Source organism: Cydia pomonella, chromosome 6 (assembly GCF_033807575.1).
Source record: "Cydia pomonella isolate Wapato2018A chromosome 6, ilCydPomo1, whole genome shotgun sequence".
NCBI lineage: Eukaryota > Metazoa > Arthropoda > Insecta > Lepidoptera > Tortricidae > Cydia > Cydia pomonella.
This window is the reverse complement of record NC_084708.1, coordinates 22,661,901-22,677,803: the sequence shown is the minus strand read 5'-3', so window position 1 is coordinate 22,677,803 and position 15,903 is coordinate 22,661,901. Positions and strand designations below refer to the sequence as shown.

The 15,903-nt window shown below is 40.2% G+C and overlaps 1 protein-coding gene across 2 annotated transcripts in view; it reads right to left on the bottom strand.

Moving 5' to 3' along the window:
- LOC133519292 (peptidyl-alpha-hydroxyglycine alpha-amidating lyase 1-like) overlaps positions 1 to 15,903 on the bottom strand; it is a 26,421-nt gene extending 10,518 nt beyond the window's left edge. Inside the window, exons 1-4 of one of the 2 annotated variants that reach the window (XM_061853315.1) lie at positions 15,630 to 15,903; positions 12,982 to 13,075; positions 11,889 to 12,126; positions 501 to 629 (exon numbers count right to left, since the gene is read on the bottom strand). In XM_061853315.1, coding sequence (XP_061709299.1) covers positions 501 to 629; positions 11,889 to 12,126; positions 12,982 to 13,075; positions 15,630 to 15,719 — 551 coding nt within the window. In that variant the 5' untranslated portion in view covers positions 15,720 to 15,903. The remainder of the gene's footprint in view (positions 1 to 500; positions 630 to 11,888; positions 12,127 to 12,981; positions 13,076 to 15,629) is intronic. The other variant, XM_061853316.1, reaches the window with a different exon arrangement.

The following is a 15,903-nucleotide window of genomic DNA, read 5'->3' as shown; positions in this document are numbered from 1 at the left end:
CCTAAGTTGTATAACCAAGAGTTGGTGGCTGAGCCCAATATCATAGGCGTAACTAAATCCCACAGACTTCGCTGGCTCGGTCACCTACTCAGAATGGGGGAGGATCGCGTAGTCAAGGAAGCGTACTTGGGGCGACCAACCGGCCGTCGACCGATCGGGCGCCCCAGGTACCGCTGGTGTGATGTCGTGGAGGCGGACCTGCGTCGGCTGAATGCCAATTCATGGCAGGAAACCGCGCTGGATCGGGACAGGTGGCGTTCTCTCGTTTCGGAGGCCAAGATTCTTTTTGGATCGCTGAGCCAAAGCAGTTAGTTTCAGTTAGTTAGTATACCTAAGTAGTAATACCATCACACCACAAACGGCACAAATCATTGTTTTTTTTTAATTATTATGGACTTGATTTTCGGATAATCTGACTCTGTAGTATATATGTCCAATTGGTGGCCAAATCAATTGTTTGCTAAAAATACGATTTTTCTGATAACAGACCAAAAACTCACTTTTCCCCAAGCACGATGGCAGGCTGCTCCCTCTGCCGCGGTGTGAACTTGAAGACCTGATGCAGCGCCACATCCGTCACCCACACATTACCCTGCTTGTCCACCGTGATTCCATGGGGCATGTAGAAACTGCAACACGCGCAGAACTCATTAGCGCCCAACGTACCCGTTTGGTGACTCAGACTCACAGGGTACAGTGGGCGCCAATGGGTTAAAGTTACCTTGATACATTCTATTGTTGTTAATTGTTAAAACAATTACAAAACTGAATGTATGTATATTGTATATGTAGTCATTCCGAAATACGAAAACGCAGTCAACATAAATAAGCTAAAATTGCGTCATATTTTGCAGCCTCATAAGTTTAGCAATAAAACAAATCTATGGTTATTGGTTTTTCAAATTAATGGTACCTACAATATACTACATACATAAAAAGCAAAGTACCTATCGAAATATTGAAACGTATTTTAATGTTAACTCATAAGTAAATCGTAAAGACATTTCAAACACCTTAGTAACAATTGTAACCACCAATAAACAATATTAGGTTATTTATACCTAGTTGATAAATTTATTAAACACATAAACGTGATTTAAAAGAAACAACAGAAATTTGTGTTTGCAAACGTGTTGAGCAATCTTTGAACATAAATTAAATACATAAAAAATAAAATCATTAAGTACAGAAAGACTAAACAGAGTTAAGGTGCCGTAGGTTCAGAGAGCGAAGTTATTAAAAAATCGTTACCACTTTTTTAGGGTTCCGTACCCAAAGGGTCAAACGGGACCCTGTTACTGAGACTCCGCTATCCGTCCGTCCGTCTGTCACCAGGCTGTATCTCATGAATCGTGATAGTTAGCCAGTTGAAATTTGTACAGATTATGTATTTCTGTTGCCGCTATAACAACAAATACTAAAAACAGAATAAAATAAATATTTCTTTCCAATCTCGAGGTTCTCATCCAATCACCGAAGTCATCCGAAGTTAAGCAACGTTGGGCGGGGTCAGTACTTGGATCCCCCCGCGGGTTGCCCACCTTGTCGTGGTGGAGGGGCTTAGTAGCCGTGGTAGTAGTCAAGTTAAGAAAAAGTATGGAAGTAAGTCGTGTAGTCGTGCTTTTTTTGGATTTGTTAGATGGCGCAACTAGATTGTTTCCCCCGAGTTGCACCGTTTCTATTATGTACGGAAGACCGTTAAATTTTAGGTATAAACTATAAAGTGCCGTAATTTTGGAGTAAATTAAAAGCTATTAGGTTCAAGCTAAGTAGTGTATAGAGAACACCTTGGTGCATAGTATATCTTAATCAAAAAGATGTGCAATGTATGATACCCTAAAAAAATTTTTTTTTTCGATTGCGGCTCGAGGATAAGTCAGTCGGTTGGTGCAATCTCAAGTTAAGCTTTTTAAAGCATTATAAACATTCAGTTAACTTTGCACGCCTGGGCAAATTATGGAACATGTATTTTTAATTATTTTGTACATTGTGCTTCGGGGGAAATTAAGAGAGACGTGAAAATTTTAAAAACGGTACTCATCTAAAGACACTACATTTGCACTAAATAAAAAATAGATTTTTTTTACCGGAAGTTTGTCAAAAAGTAAATAGAATTCATCGCAACGAACTGCAAGCGAAGGTGGTTGGCAGCACGCGGCGTGGGGCGCGCGGCGCGGGGAGATAGCGCAGCGCGCAGCTAGGGTTTGCAATATCCGACAATTTTTCGGATCCGGATACATAGAAATAGGATATCAAGAACGACTGTCAAACTTCAAAAGTGCGACCAAAAATGAAATGCAAGTTTGTGCGTAAATTGTCAATGTGAGATCAAAAATAGTGATGTCATGTTACAAAATATTAATAATCTATCGGTGTATGACCTCTTTATCGACTACTTATTCAAATATTTTATAAAAAAATGTTATACGAGTAGGTATGAAGTCGCTTCCCTTAGGGTCATATAGGGCCCAATAGGTGCCTTTGATGAAACCAGCACCATATTTTAGTATGTTGTTAAGCATGTTATTTAGCAAAAGCGGGTAGCTCGCCGCGCGCGCAAGCGCTGGCTCCGTGTTTAATTTATTTTAATACATTTAAATGCAGAATTAACAATCAAAATTAACGTTAAAGTCAAGTGCTTAACAGTGTTCATTACTATAAGTGTTCGTGAACAAATCGGTTATATAGTTTCCTGGATAATAGCGTGCAAAGTTTTTAAATAGTGCCGTTGTACTCAGCGACCGACTGGACAGTTGACCGCTTCGATCCCCCGTACCACGATATCAGTTTGTATACCTGTGACGGCCAATTGCAGATACAAAATTATCGAACGCTCGCTCGTCAACCGTTATCGTGGTACCGGTCAATCATTTGTTTAACGGGATTGTCTTGTGTTGTTGACAATGAAGACCCAAAGATCTACCAGGGCTGCTAGATCATGCTCAGGGTGCCACAACACCATCTCAAAAGGCTCGGAGAACAGCATTGTGACCTGCAAACTTCCCGCCTGCGGGAAATCATTTTGTAACCTCTGCAGTAGTTCGGCCAACCTTACCCCGGAGCAGCTAACAAATTGGACGTGCCCTGACTGCCGAGCCGCCGCAAAACGAGGTGGCGACAACACTTCAACACCAGTACGAGCTCAAACTCAAACTCCGGCGGACAACCCTCCGGCCCTCAAAAAAGTGATACAGTCCCTACCGGATGATAAGATGGACCAGACAGAAATCGCAGAATTAACTGCCGAAATAAGGAACCTACGAAACGATGTTTGTTCAATGAGATCCCAAATCGCGGAGGTGCTGACTTCACTGCAACAATGCAATCAGCGGTTGGACACTGTTACGAGTCAGATAAGTGACTGTGAACAAAGAATTACATCCTTAGAACAATTTCAAACAGAAAATGCAAATTTAAAGGCAAGTGTCACACAGCTGCAGGACCGTTTAACCGCACAGTCGCAGGCGGCTTTGCAGACCGAGGCAACATTTGAACAATTAAGATGCGATTTGAATGACAAGGAGCAAAGTTTGTTAGGAAATGATATCGAGATAATGAATATACCGGAAACAAATAATGAAAATGTCTACCACTTAGTAAGTGTTCTTGCCACAACTTTGGGAACAACTTGCGCAGAGACCGACGTCGTGGAAGCATATCGGGCCGGCCCGCGGCGCCTCGTAGTGAGCAGCGCCGGCGGGCCCCAGGCTCAGCCGCGCCCTCTGGTGGTGCGAGTGACTCGCCGCGCCGTCAAGGATCGCCTGATGCGTGCGGCGCGTGTACGGCGCAACGTAACTACAGCTGATATGTCTCTGCCAGGGAAACCCACTTCGGTGTACGTAAATGAACGATTGACAAAAGAAAATCGTAGGCTTTTCAAAAAGGCCAAAGAAGAAGCGAAACGGTTGAGCTGGCGGTATGTGTGGACAAAATATGGGAAAATATATGCTCGAAAATCCGATGGCTCTCAGCTATATACAGTGCGTTCAAACAAAGATATAGAAGAGATATTTCCACCCGAAATAAATAGCTTTGATTCCTCAATGTACGACAGGCAGAACAATTTTCAGTTATGACTTATTTTTCTCGTGCGTAATCTAAGCATGTTATATTTTAAGTTATTTTTAATAATGATTTTAGTAAATAGTTTATATGAGAGAATACTTTACAAAAACTGCTACCACCTATATAATTATCTATTAGATAGTTTTAGCACAGAACATCGTGATCTGAATATATCTCCAAATGTAGGTCATTTATGTTTTCATAGGCGGCGCGACAAATAAACGGAAATCGTATTTGTTATTGGGACTATTAAACGTGAGGTCGCTCAATACAGGTAAAGATGAGTTTTTATTTGCAATAACCAGTTATAAACCAGATATATTGGCTCTTAATGAGACTTGGTTAAAACAAGGCGAAGAAACGTGTGCACCAGTAGTACCGGGTTACGTGTTCAAGCATAAACCGCGAGCAGGCGCAAGCAGAGGCGGTGGGGTGGGGTTTTATGTGCGGCGCGGGTTGCGGGTGCGCGTGCGCGATCACCCTGTATCGGCGCTCGAGCAAATGTGGCTCGAGGTTGTCTTGCCCGGCGGGTTGCGGCTAGCAGTGGGCACGGCCTATAGGCCAGAGTCGTTGACAGTGGGTACGGCCATGGATGCGCTTAGTGAGTCGGTAAGTGTTTTCGCCTATTGTAATTATGTGTTCGTATTAACTGATTTTAATGTTGATCTCTTACAGCCAAATAGGAACCATGGTCCCGAATTGTTGACTTTCATGACACAACAAAACCTTAAACAACTGGTTCAAGAGCCGACACGTGTAACGGAACACTCTGCTACCCTTTTAGACTTAATTCTGACAGATGCTTCTGAATTATGTAAACAAACAAGTGTGTATCATAATCCGTCCTTAAGCGATCATGCGATGGTGATTTCAGAATTTCTCATCAAGAAACCTAAAGAGGCACCACGATTTACCACCTGTAGATCTTTAAATAGGATAAATGAGACTGAATTTCTAAGTGACCTGCATGCCGTACCTTGGTCACACGTTTTGCTAGCGAGCGATGTTAATGAAATGGTAAAACGTTTTGAAAGTTTATTGACAATATTGTTTGATAAGCATGCACCAGCCAAACGAGTTTGTGTACAAGAGAGACCACATCCTTGGCTGACTGATAATATTAGGCTTATGATAAGTATGCGTAATAAAGCACTTGTGAAAGCTAACTCAACCAAAACCGAATCACATATAAAATACTATAAAGAAATGCGTAACTATGTAAACAGTTCTATTAAACGAGAAAAAAAAGCTTATTTTAAATTTTATATTAACAATAATTTTAAGACGCCTATTAAAATGTGGCAGCACTTAAAACGTTCTTCAGCGTTAGGTACTGAAAATGCTATCCTAATACCTGACCATCTAAATAATCCCGATGCCATTAATGATTACTTTTTAGACGTACCAGGTAATGGTCACCTTGATCTAAACACTTATAGCTATTTCATTAAAAACAGGTTCGGAGACAATACTTTTGATATTTTAAAATGCTCCGAGGATCAAATTTATAAATTAATTACTAGTATTAAAACGAATGCCTGCGGTAGTGATTCAATTACTATACAGATGATTCGTATGACCCTGCCGCTTACGCTACCAATAATTACGGCTATAATAAATATGTCAATTTCTGAAAAGGTCTTTCCGGAGGCATGGAAGCTTGCCAGAGTTAAGTGTCTGCCCAAAAGTACTTCTGTAGAATCCCATAAAGACTTACGACCAATAAGCATCCTGCCGGTTATGTCCAAGGTTCTTGAAAGAGCGGTTTGCACTCAGTTGACTAACTACGTAGAACAAAATAATATGCTACCGAGCGTACAGTCCGGGTTCCGTAGCGGCCACAGTACGGCCACCGCGTTAGCTCAAGTTACAGATAATATAATATCAGCTACTGACGATGGCAAATGCACTATATTAGTATTACTGGATTTTTCACGAGCTTTTGACTGCATCAGCAAGGAATTGTTAATAGCAAAAATGGCTTACTACGGATTGTCAGTATCAGCACGTAAATGGTTTATGTCGTATTTGACAGATCGTAAGCAGTATGTTCTTACAGAGGATGGTCAGGGACAGGAGATTCGGTCGACAGTAAAACTAGTTAAAAGAGGCACACCACAGGGCTCGATTCTCAGTCCGTTGCTTTTTATTCTGTTTACTGCTGACCTTGGCAAACTACTCAAGCACTGTAGTGTTCATTTATATGCCGACGATACGCAGGTATATTTTTCATTCGACCCAAAAGACACAAAATGTGCTATAGAGCAAATAAATGAGGATCTGGATGCAATATACAAATGGGCGTATAATAATAACCTAGTTATAAACCCCTCAAAAACAAAGTACCTTATATTTGGATCTAAATTACAGCGTAATCGGATAATTAATTCTGATCCTAGATTGGTGATTAATGGTAAAAGGATTGAGAGAGTGGATGCAGCCAAAAATTTGGGATTGATTATAGATAGTGATATACGCTACATTGATCATATTAATACAAAAATAAGAAACGCATTTTATAGGCTAAAAATTTTGTATGGTATCCGAAATTACCTAACAGAAGAGGTGAGGCTGGTTTTGGTTGAGTCGCTAGTGTTATCACAGTTTAATTATTGCGATATCGTATATGGACCACGCCTGCTGGCTAAAACCGCACAGGCAATTCAAAGAGTTCAAAATGCTTGTACTAGGTTTTGTTTCTCGGTGCCAAAGCGAGCCCATATCACACCGTTTCTAAACGAGAGAAAAATTCTGAAGATGGCAGCACGTAGAACCTTGCATATGGCCAGTATGGTTAAAAATATAGTCTCTAGTCATAAACCAGAATATCTTTATAATAAGTTTCGATGGATGAAAGACGTTCACGGTCGGAATACTCGCAGTAAGTTTCTAAATAAAATGAGTGCCCCGAAACATAAAACAGCAGGTTATCGTGGTAGCTTCAAATACTCTGCATCTAAGATCTGGAACGACCTACCACCGCCATTGCGAGCTAAAATGTCCCTTCCAACCTTTAAAGGCAAATTGAGCTTACTTTTATTAAATTACCAAATTTCCTCAGAGGATATAATTATTTAAAATGGTGTTGTGCTATATTTTGGACACTTACTATTCCTGTTGTTTATAAGTTTGTATTTTTTTTTTTTTATAAGTATTCTCTCATACAAAAAGTACTATTACTTATCGCTGTACGTTTCAATGAACGAAACTTATGACTATGGCATTGTTTGTACCTATTCAGTAAAATACTTGAGTTATAAATGTAACCAGTTGTCAATATCAAGTAAATACCAAATTAAAATAATAAATTTTCACTTGTAATAAAAATTTCTTTATTTTTTCGTACTATAATTGTATACACTAGCTATCTCTGGTAATAAAACAAAAAAATCCATTAACCCGCATGTCATATCAATGTGGTTCAGTGAAGGGGACGGACTGAAAATCAGCGCTGCGCAATCAATTTGTAATAAAATGGCTGACGCAGCGTACGCTGAGTCCGTTCCTTTTGCCGCGCATGCCTATTATTATTATTTTTAAGTGAAACATTGTATTTTGTGTGGCAATAAATGGTTTCTTATTCTTATTCTTATTCTTATTTTGACTAAAAAACCATCGGGAGACAGTTTCTAACGTGGTTAAGTCACCAGTTATGACGTCATCAAAATGGCCGGTGCCGTGTTCAGAATATTGCGTATACCACAGCAAGTATATCACATGTAAGCTTGTGTGGGGTGTCATAAAAAGCAAAATTAAATGCGCTACAATATCGTTTATATATTTGACCTTGTAAATACCATAGTTTGCGAGAAATTTTAAGTTTTATTTAAATTTTCCCGAAAAGAAATCCGTTTTTTGTTTTCATCAACTTTACTAGTAACTTTACAGGAAGACATTGTATCAAGATATGAATGCTACATTAATAAGCTATAAAATTCCATGAAAATTTTGAAAATCGGTTTATAAACAAGCAAATTACACTATTTTTGTTCCATACCGGATGACACCACCAAGAGTCGGATGGCTGTTTCAATACAATTTGCAAGGCAAATGATGTTTAAGTAAAGGTAACTTAAAATATTTTCGATAAAAGTATTATTATCAAAATTAACAATACTGAGATCGTTTTATTGTAATTTACTCCGGATCTAGCTATTTAAAGTTACACACTAATTAAACAAAAATATTTTTTTTTTTACGTATTATTTTGTCCCAGAGCATGCACCTTCGCATGCGCAAAGCATAGTGTATTTAAATCCGTGTTTTACTCCCCCACACCCTGTACAGCATTCTTTGCACTTGCAAGACAAAAGCTCCTTGCAGAGGTGTACGCTGGTCCATCATTTTTCTTTCGCCAAGCCTAGTTGCAAGAATCTAGCATTTGTGGGTCGCTATTCAGGTAAATTGGTCCCAATGTGGGTCTGTTAAGCCCTTTTTATATGCTGTAGGAGAGCATCCTGTTGAAGGAATATACTCGATCGCTCTGGTTTTTCCTAAACAAGCTCATCCTCGCAGTATTTACATTACCTATTTGTGTCCCTACTGGGAAGTTATATGTAGGGTTTGCAATTAGAATATTGTGATGTTCTAATTATTCGAATATCCACCAAAATAAATATCCGAATAAACTGATTTAGATAACAAAGAAATAACGTTTTTAACTATGTTTTAATACAATGATATCACCCCAACTAATTTTAAATGATTACTTGATTACTATAATAGCTAACATAATGTTATCTCTAAAACCGTACTTAATAAGGAGGGTTTATATCTGGATTAGCTGGTGCATAGTTGGAAATACATCCAATGCCTCACCTCGTGTTCATTCGTCATGAAATACTAACTATGAAAGCAATACTTACTTACTTCACTGGATCAGTGACCCAAAAAGAATCTTGGCCTTTGATACAAGAACAACGTCACTCTGCTCTATTCTGCACCACTCCACGCTAGTTGGATACTCCGAGAGCGTTTTAGGGCTACTCTAGCTCCCTATTTTTCCTACGCTTTCATCTTCTCTATCTTCATCTCTGATAGGTCCCAGAATATTCCGCCAGAATTTCGTCTTCTTCACTAAGAACTTGTTCTTTTTTTTCTGATTCAGAGTCCAATGTCCAGATGTCATTCATCAAAATCTAATTATTGTCTTATAGACTTGAATCATGGACAGTCTACTGATCAGCTTGGACACTAGAACTCGACGAAGCGCTGCTGAGCATCTTAGGGCATTTTGGATTCGAACATCTATCTCCTCTTCCCGATTACTTTAGGTAGGTCTTTTCTTTTCGATCTGCGGTGGCAGCATGGTTCTATTTTTATCACTTGTCACTATGCCCTTCATGACAAATTATAAAGAGCCGACCATCTTAGCCCTATTCATTTGGAGATATTCTAGTGGTTGATTATCAGACCAATTTTCTCTCCTTCCTACTCTACTATCCTAGCCTTGGCCTTCAGGTTGCTTTTGTTTTGAGCCTATAGCCCCAAGTCATCAAGATATCCAATGATCTAATGTTTGCATTAAGCAACATTCGCATTCATTGTATAAAGTTACTGCGTGACATGATGTACCTATCAAAATTGATGTGCTGTTAGTATTTGAATTGATTAAATATATGAAAATACTATATTTAAATGACAAAATGGTATGAAATTATTCATAAATTTCATTAGAAAATTGTTCCGGTTATAGGTCAATACAATAACCATATTTAACGGATCCGTAATATCCGGATCTTATGACCCGATATCCGGATATTTCGGATATCCGGATCTCAAACCCTACGCGCAGCGATTGTTCCGAGACAGTTTGTTTGACACTTTTGACGGGCAACGAGCACAAATCTTTCTTCTGGCATTAAAACGGAACTATTGATTTAAACAATCATTGAGTGAACTAAGTAGTCTAACGTTTTCGTAAGTATATGGAAAAACGCGATTTTTCGAATTTAACAAACATTGAGCGTACCTGTATTTAATTTGTTGACTGTCTGTCTGCATACTCAGAAACCCTACTATTTTTGCAGTACATGCCACTACTCGTGCCTCAATAGCCGTGCTTCGTCGGTGCATCTACGCGCGTTCCTTCTCTTGCCACTAATCACGCGCTTGTCGCTTCTGTGTATTTATTGCTCTACGTTTTTGGTACTTGATTACAAAACTGCATGTTCCGTATAAAAATGCCCATTTTTTATGGGGTGCGAATGTAAACAAAATCAAATGAATATGATTGCATCAATTTCCAATAGTATTAAAATTTCCCCCGAAGTACAACGACAGTAAAACATGAAAAACTACTTTCCGGGTGTCGCACCATGGTGCGAATTTGACATTGGATTTAGATATTTTTTCTAATTATTTACTCAATTTGCACCGAGTACATTACTTTCCCCAGATCCGCAATGGCCAAAATAGATTTTTTTAAATGTTGTTTTTTTTTTTACCTGTTCCGTAGCTTAAATTAACATAAATAACACGTGCGAATTTAGATATAAGTGTTGTAAAACGTACGCCAAATTACACCGAGTACACCTTTTTTCTCTTCTTAGTTATAACCATTACATTATTTTCAGCCGATTTCACCCCTTTCCGGGGGGGTGAATTTAGTAACGATTGTATAAAATTCGATTTTTAGCCCATACAAAACAATCCGTAGTGATTTTATTAGTCCTTAGAATTAGTTCCTGACTTTAGTGAAATTTGAGTTAATTTGACCGTACTATGGCTTGGTCACCCACGGTGAAGGGCCGGCCTGTTTGAGGTGCGGGCTGGCCCGAGGAGGACGCTCCAAGTGGGCTTGGTGAGCCCGCTTGTGACGCGCTGGAGGTGGACCGTCGAGGAAGAGGAGTGTCGGTATTGCGGTGAGCCGTTCTCCCTATCCTCGACGGCCGAGGTGGGATCGCAGGGGAAGAGGCGTGATGGTATCACGATGCGCCACTCTCCCTATCCCCTGCGACCTTGGCGGGGCCGTTCCGCAGTAGCGGCGTTGGTGGGGCTGCAGAGGAAGAGGAGTGTCGGTATTACGGTGTGCCGTTCTCCCTGTCCTCTGCAGCCGAGTTGTGGTTTGCGGCAGAACCATGGACCTCATCTGCCGCCGGGCGCTGGGAGTTTTCTGGCGCCCGTGGCCTCCTTGTGGCGGGCTCGGGGGGGTCCGCTACACTGCAGGACGGAGGCCGAGGAGGAAGGCGCGTCGAACCATCTGGCGCGCCTAGCGTGAAGGGCCTTCGGGCATTTGCGAGGGAGCCGCTCGCGGGCGGCTGCCGCCGGTGGGGTCGCGGATGAGTGCGCAAGCGTTCCCGTAACCCCACCAATAAGGCGGCGAGGTGACATATGGGGGGTTTTTAGTGGGTATACCGTCGGCCTCATTAGCCTGGACGGGAGTCCCACATAACCACTCGGGTCGCCCCCCGCACCCGGGTGGTATGCGGAATGCATTTTCCCCCTAGAAAAAAAAAAAAAAAAAAAAAAAAGTCAGTACTTGGATGGATGACCGTTTTGGTACGGAACCCTGTGCGAGTCCGACTCGCACTTGGCCGGTTTTTAGATTACAATACGGATGCCAAAAAATTAATTAGCAATCTTGAGGATTTCCTCTAGTGACTTCATCTATTTGAATCCTAATTTTTTTACTGTCAGTTGAAAAAAAACACGAACATAGGTCTAAAACACACTTGTTAAAACTTACATCATTTAAAATTCAAAATCATAATATCCGCGGTCCCGAGCACGTACCTTCATTTCGCTTACGCTTAGTGAGAGTGAGAGAAAAAAAGAAACCTACGGGGCCTTAAGAAATAGTCAAGTAAAGATTAGCTACTTACAGATTCTTCCCCCACATATCAACCAGCTCTCCTGTGTCATTGAAGACCAGCACAGTATTATGAGGAATGGGCGGCTCTCCTATTTTTTGGTACACGTTACGCATGGAGAATGTGGTTTCATCCCAGGTGTTGTCTGCTCTGTGGAAAACTAGGAGCTGACCAGTTGGATCCAGCGCTACTCCGGACACTTGCCCAAGTTTGATGTCGGGGTTAGGCCAGTTTGGGACATACTGGGGTGCTGTGAAATATAATTTGATCAGGAATAGAATTAAGTGAGAGTTTTACCCAATTTTTCAGATAATAGTACTAGTACATACTAGTACAGTATTAAATGTCTAACTGATTAAAACATAATTTACCTGCAAAAAAAGGGTCCGGTCACTTTAACCGGTTATTGAATTACAACTCCTATGGTAATTGAAATAAGATTCAAAATGAAATGGAAACATAATTTGCGATTTCTTGTGTGGTCCCTCTACGGTTACTGAGTGCCGGCGAGTCGAACGCAACCAAACCAGTCTAAAATGTGTCTTCGATATGCAGAACAAAGGCGCGTTATCGGAGAGCGCATCTACACTGGTTTTTTGAGCGTTGGACTAGCCCGCGCTCAGATGCCAATTAGAATTACACGACCCTTTTTTGCAGGTAGTGGCATGCGCGGTTTTCGTTAACAATAGACAAAAGATTAGCCGCTCCGGGCCAGCTTCAAAGCGAACGACTATATCCCTGAACAGGTCTCAGCAGGCATTGTAACAAAATGGAAAGAGTTCAGGGCCCTGGGGGATGTTCAGGGGATGAAGTTTGGCTGGAGCTCAAGATTGGGCTATTGTAAAGAGGTCTGGACACCTGCTATAATGATGGATATGTTATCAAGGCAGGCAGTGACTTGCGCTGACAAGATGGGCCCCTGAAACTGCCATCGTTAAGACGACCGGGAGTAACATCGACACACTGTTATTACTAACTTTATATATAAATTGTATTTAATTTGCCATGTTTAGTACTCTTCAGATAGTTACAAAAGTCGTGTTTGATGTAAACTTATACCCCTTGTTTTATAAACTCATTCTTATACTTATTTACAAATACCTACCATGTTCCAGTTTTCCCAGTGCAGTTTTAATTTTAGCGTACTGCGCTTGCTGGTCATTGTAGTAGTCTCCAGGGTAATAGCCTTCATCAGAAAACTATAACAAGCAGTAACAAACAGAGGGTCAGCTTTAGGACTTAGCACAATGACATAGGGTATAGAGAGAATTGGCCACCACATCTATAGCAGATGATTGTTGCAGCGTCGGGTAAAATCAGGTGTTGCGGGGAGGTTGATTGCAACGTCTGCGATGACTGAAGAGTCCAATACCAGAGCGGCATCTTCTGCTCTGCCACAGCAATCACAAACATGACGAGAGTCCAAGGGAGGAGGTCTAGCAGCGCGGAGTCTTTTCTGCCTAAGGTTCTCTAACCAGTCCTTGTCATGCTTCACTCTTCTACACCCGCTTTGAGATCACGACGCCACTCTGGCCTCATTTCAGCCTGAGATTCCCAATTGTGAGGATGAATATCGAAGCAGATCAAGTCCCTCTTGCAGCAGTCCTTGAATCTAAGCTTAGGGCGTCCAACCGGCCTCCTAGCGTTTGCGATTTGGCCCAACATAGGGTATAAATAAATAAATATTATAGGACATTATTACACAAATTGACTAAGTCCCACAGTAAGCTCAATAAGGCTTGTGTTGAGGGTACTTAGACAACAATATATATAATATATAAATATTGATAAATACTTAAAAATACATAGAAAACACCCATGACTCAGGAACAAATATCCATGCTCATCATACGAATAAATTTTACCAGGATTGAACCCGGAACCATCGGCTTCATAGGCAGGGTCACTACACACAAGGCCCGACCGGTCGTCAAGGGTATGCAATATAACACTAGTAACTGGAAGCTTTTCCGGTATCAACCACAGGAAATCAGTAGGTACTGTTAAGTCATTGAGAAATAAGTAAACAGTGTCAACTAGCGGTACTGATAAATCCGCTACTTGATACCAGATGTTGACTATGAAATAACCCACATCCCACATTTTGGTAAGAAAACTGATGTGTGTGTGTATGTGTGTCACTGCTCAATGCGCTCCTGGCATCGACGCCTGAATGCGATCTATTTGCTTGGCGATGGGCGGCAGTGTATAGTGAATGCTTGAGATTCTGTGAGGCGATGGATGCTACGTGCTCAACTGTTCCAATTTAATTTGTTAATGTGCCATTATTGTTTTATAATTGTTAATACTTATAATTATTATTGCTGTTAGTCTAAGTTTTGTGACCCATTGGTTCAACTGTAATGTCATGTAAACATTTTTATCAATAAAATAATAAATAAATGTGGTCAGCACTATGCTTATTTTTTTGGTCTATGGTTAAGTTTAAAAACATCTTTAAGGTCAATTGAAGGACCACTTTGTGCCAGTTAAACCAGACAGATTTTAAAGCTGTATTCTTGACCGCATTAGAGACTAGAAGTTTCCTGAAATCAGTCTTGTTTTAGAGATAATGACAAGTTTTGTGAAAAATTGTTTCTATTATAACTTAGTGAAAAACGCCTTTTTAGTTGTGATGCTGCCACTATGTGACTTGGTTTAGACATACCTACAGATATTAAAGTTTTAAAATAAACTCGCAACTTTATCTGTATATAAAAAATAGTTATTTGTGTCCCAAGGGAGGAAAAATAGGAAATTGCGTGCCGCATGTAAAATTATGAATATATTGGCAAACACGCGTGATGGAATGTCCTACATTTCCTCCCGTGGTGCGCATACTATTTTTCTGCTCGATGGAGGAGGAAAGCGGCAACTTCGTTTAGCGCAGCGGGAGCAAAGTTGACGCTTACCGCTCGGAGGGCAGAAAAACTTATCTGTTAAATAACGTGTTGTGTGCAGAAAACGCAAAATATTTTTTATTGTTGAAATTGGCATGATCTCAGCAATGCGTGGTTAAAATCTGTCATGTTTAATTGGCCCACAGTATATAAGGGAAGTCCATCTACAAGCTCTTCCGTCGCTTTTAACTCTTGTTTAACATATTCCGATATGCCAAAAAGAAAAAGCTCAAATGGGAGTGGGCAGGGCACCTAATGGGGCAGATACAATGACAACAGATGGACCTAAAAAAGCACTTCTTGGTATCCAAGAAACATAACAAAGGCGCAGAAATGGCCTAGGACCCAAATGGTGTGACGAGTTGGCTGACTTCGCAAGATTACCATGGAACAGACAGGCTACTGGCAAACAGAATTGGAATAAGATGGGGGAGGCCTCTGCCCAACAATGGGATTCTTTTAATACCTTTGTATTACTAGGCTAAATAAATAAACAATATTGTCAGTATAAAACAGTGGCTTGTTAATGTTTCTCTACTCAACTGTACTAAAGGTATACAGTAAGTCCTATGCAGTTTGACGAAAGGTAGTAGTAAATATTTAGTTATAAAGAAGTTGAATAACTTCATTGTGTTTACTCGTTTTACAGTACATTAAAAAAATATTAATAGTTTTTAATACAGGCATTTCTTACGTACTACACTTACGTCAAACAAAACGTGACTGTATCTTTATAAAATACACGGTAAGAAACAGAACAATATTATTTTTGCTAGCAGGTGCAAAAAAAAATGGTTTTAATTGAAAAGTATTAATAAATTAAATTAATTTGTATTTAAATTATAATTCTTACCTTTCTTCCTACAATGGAACTGATAATACAGAAGAACACGATAACAACTTGGACCGCATAGTTTGGTACAAATATATCCTTAACTTGCATAATAACAATTTTGTGAAATTCCCTGTACGCTCCGCGTTTCCGTTTGTTTTGCTATTGATTCAATTTTTAATCAACAAGTACTGTGTGCTTATCAATTTTATCACCTACCACAGATAGTGACAGCACAGGCGATATGACGTCTTCCTTTTAGTGATGAGCGATGCAAATCGATTATAACCGGTTT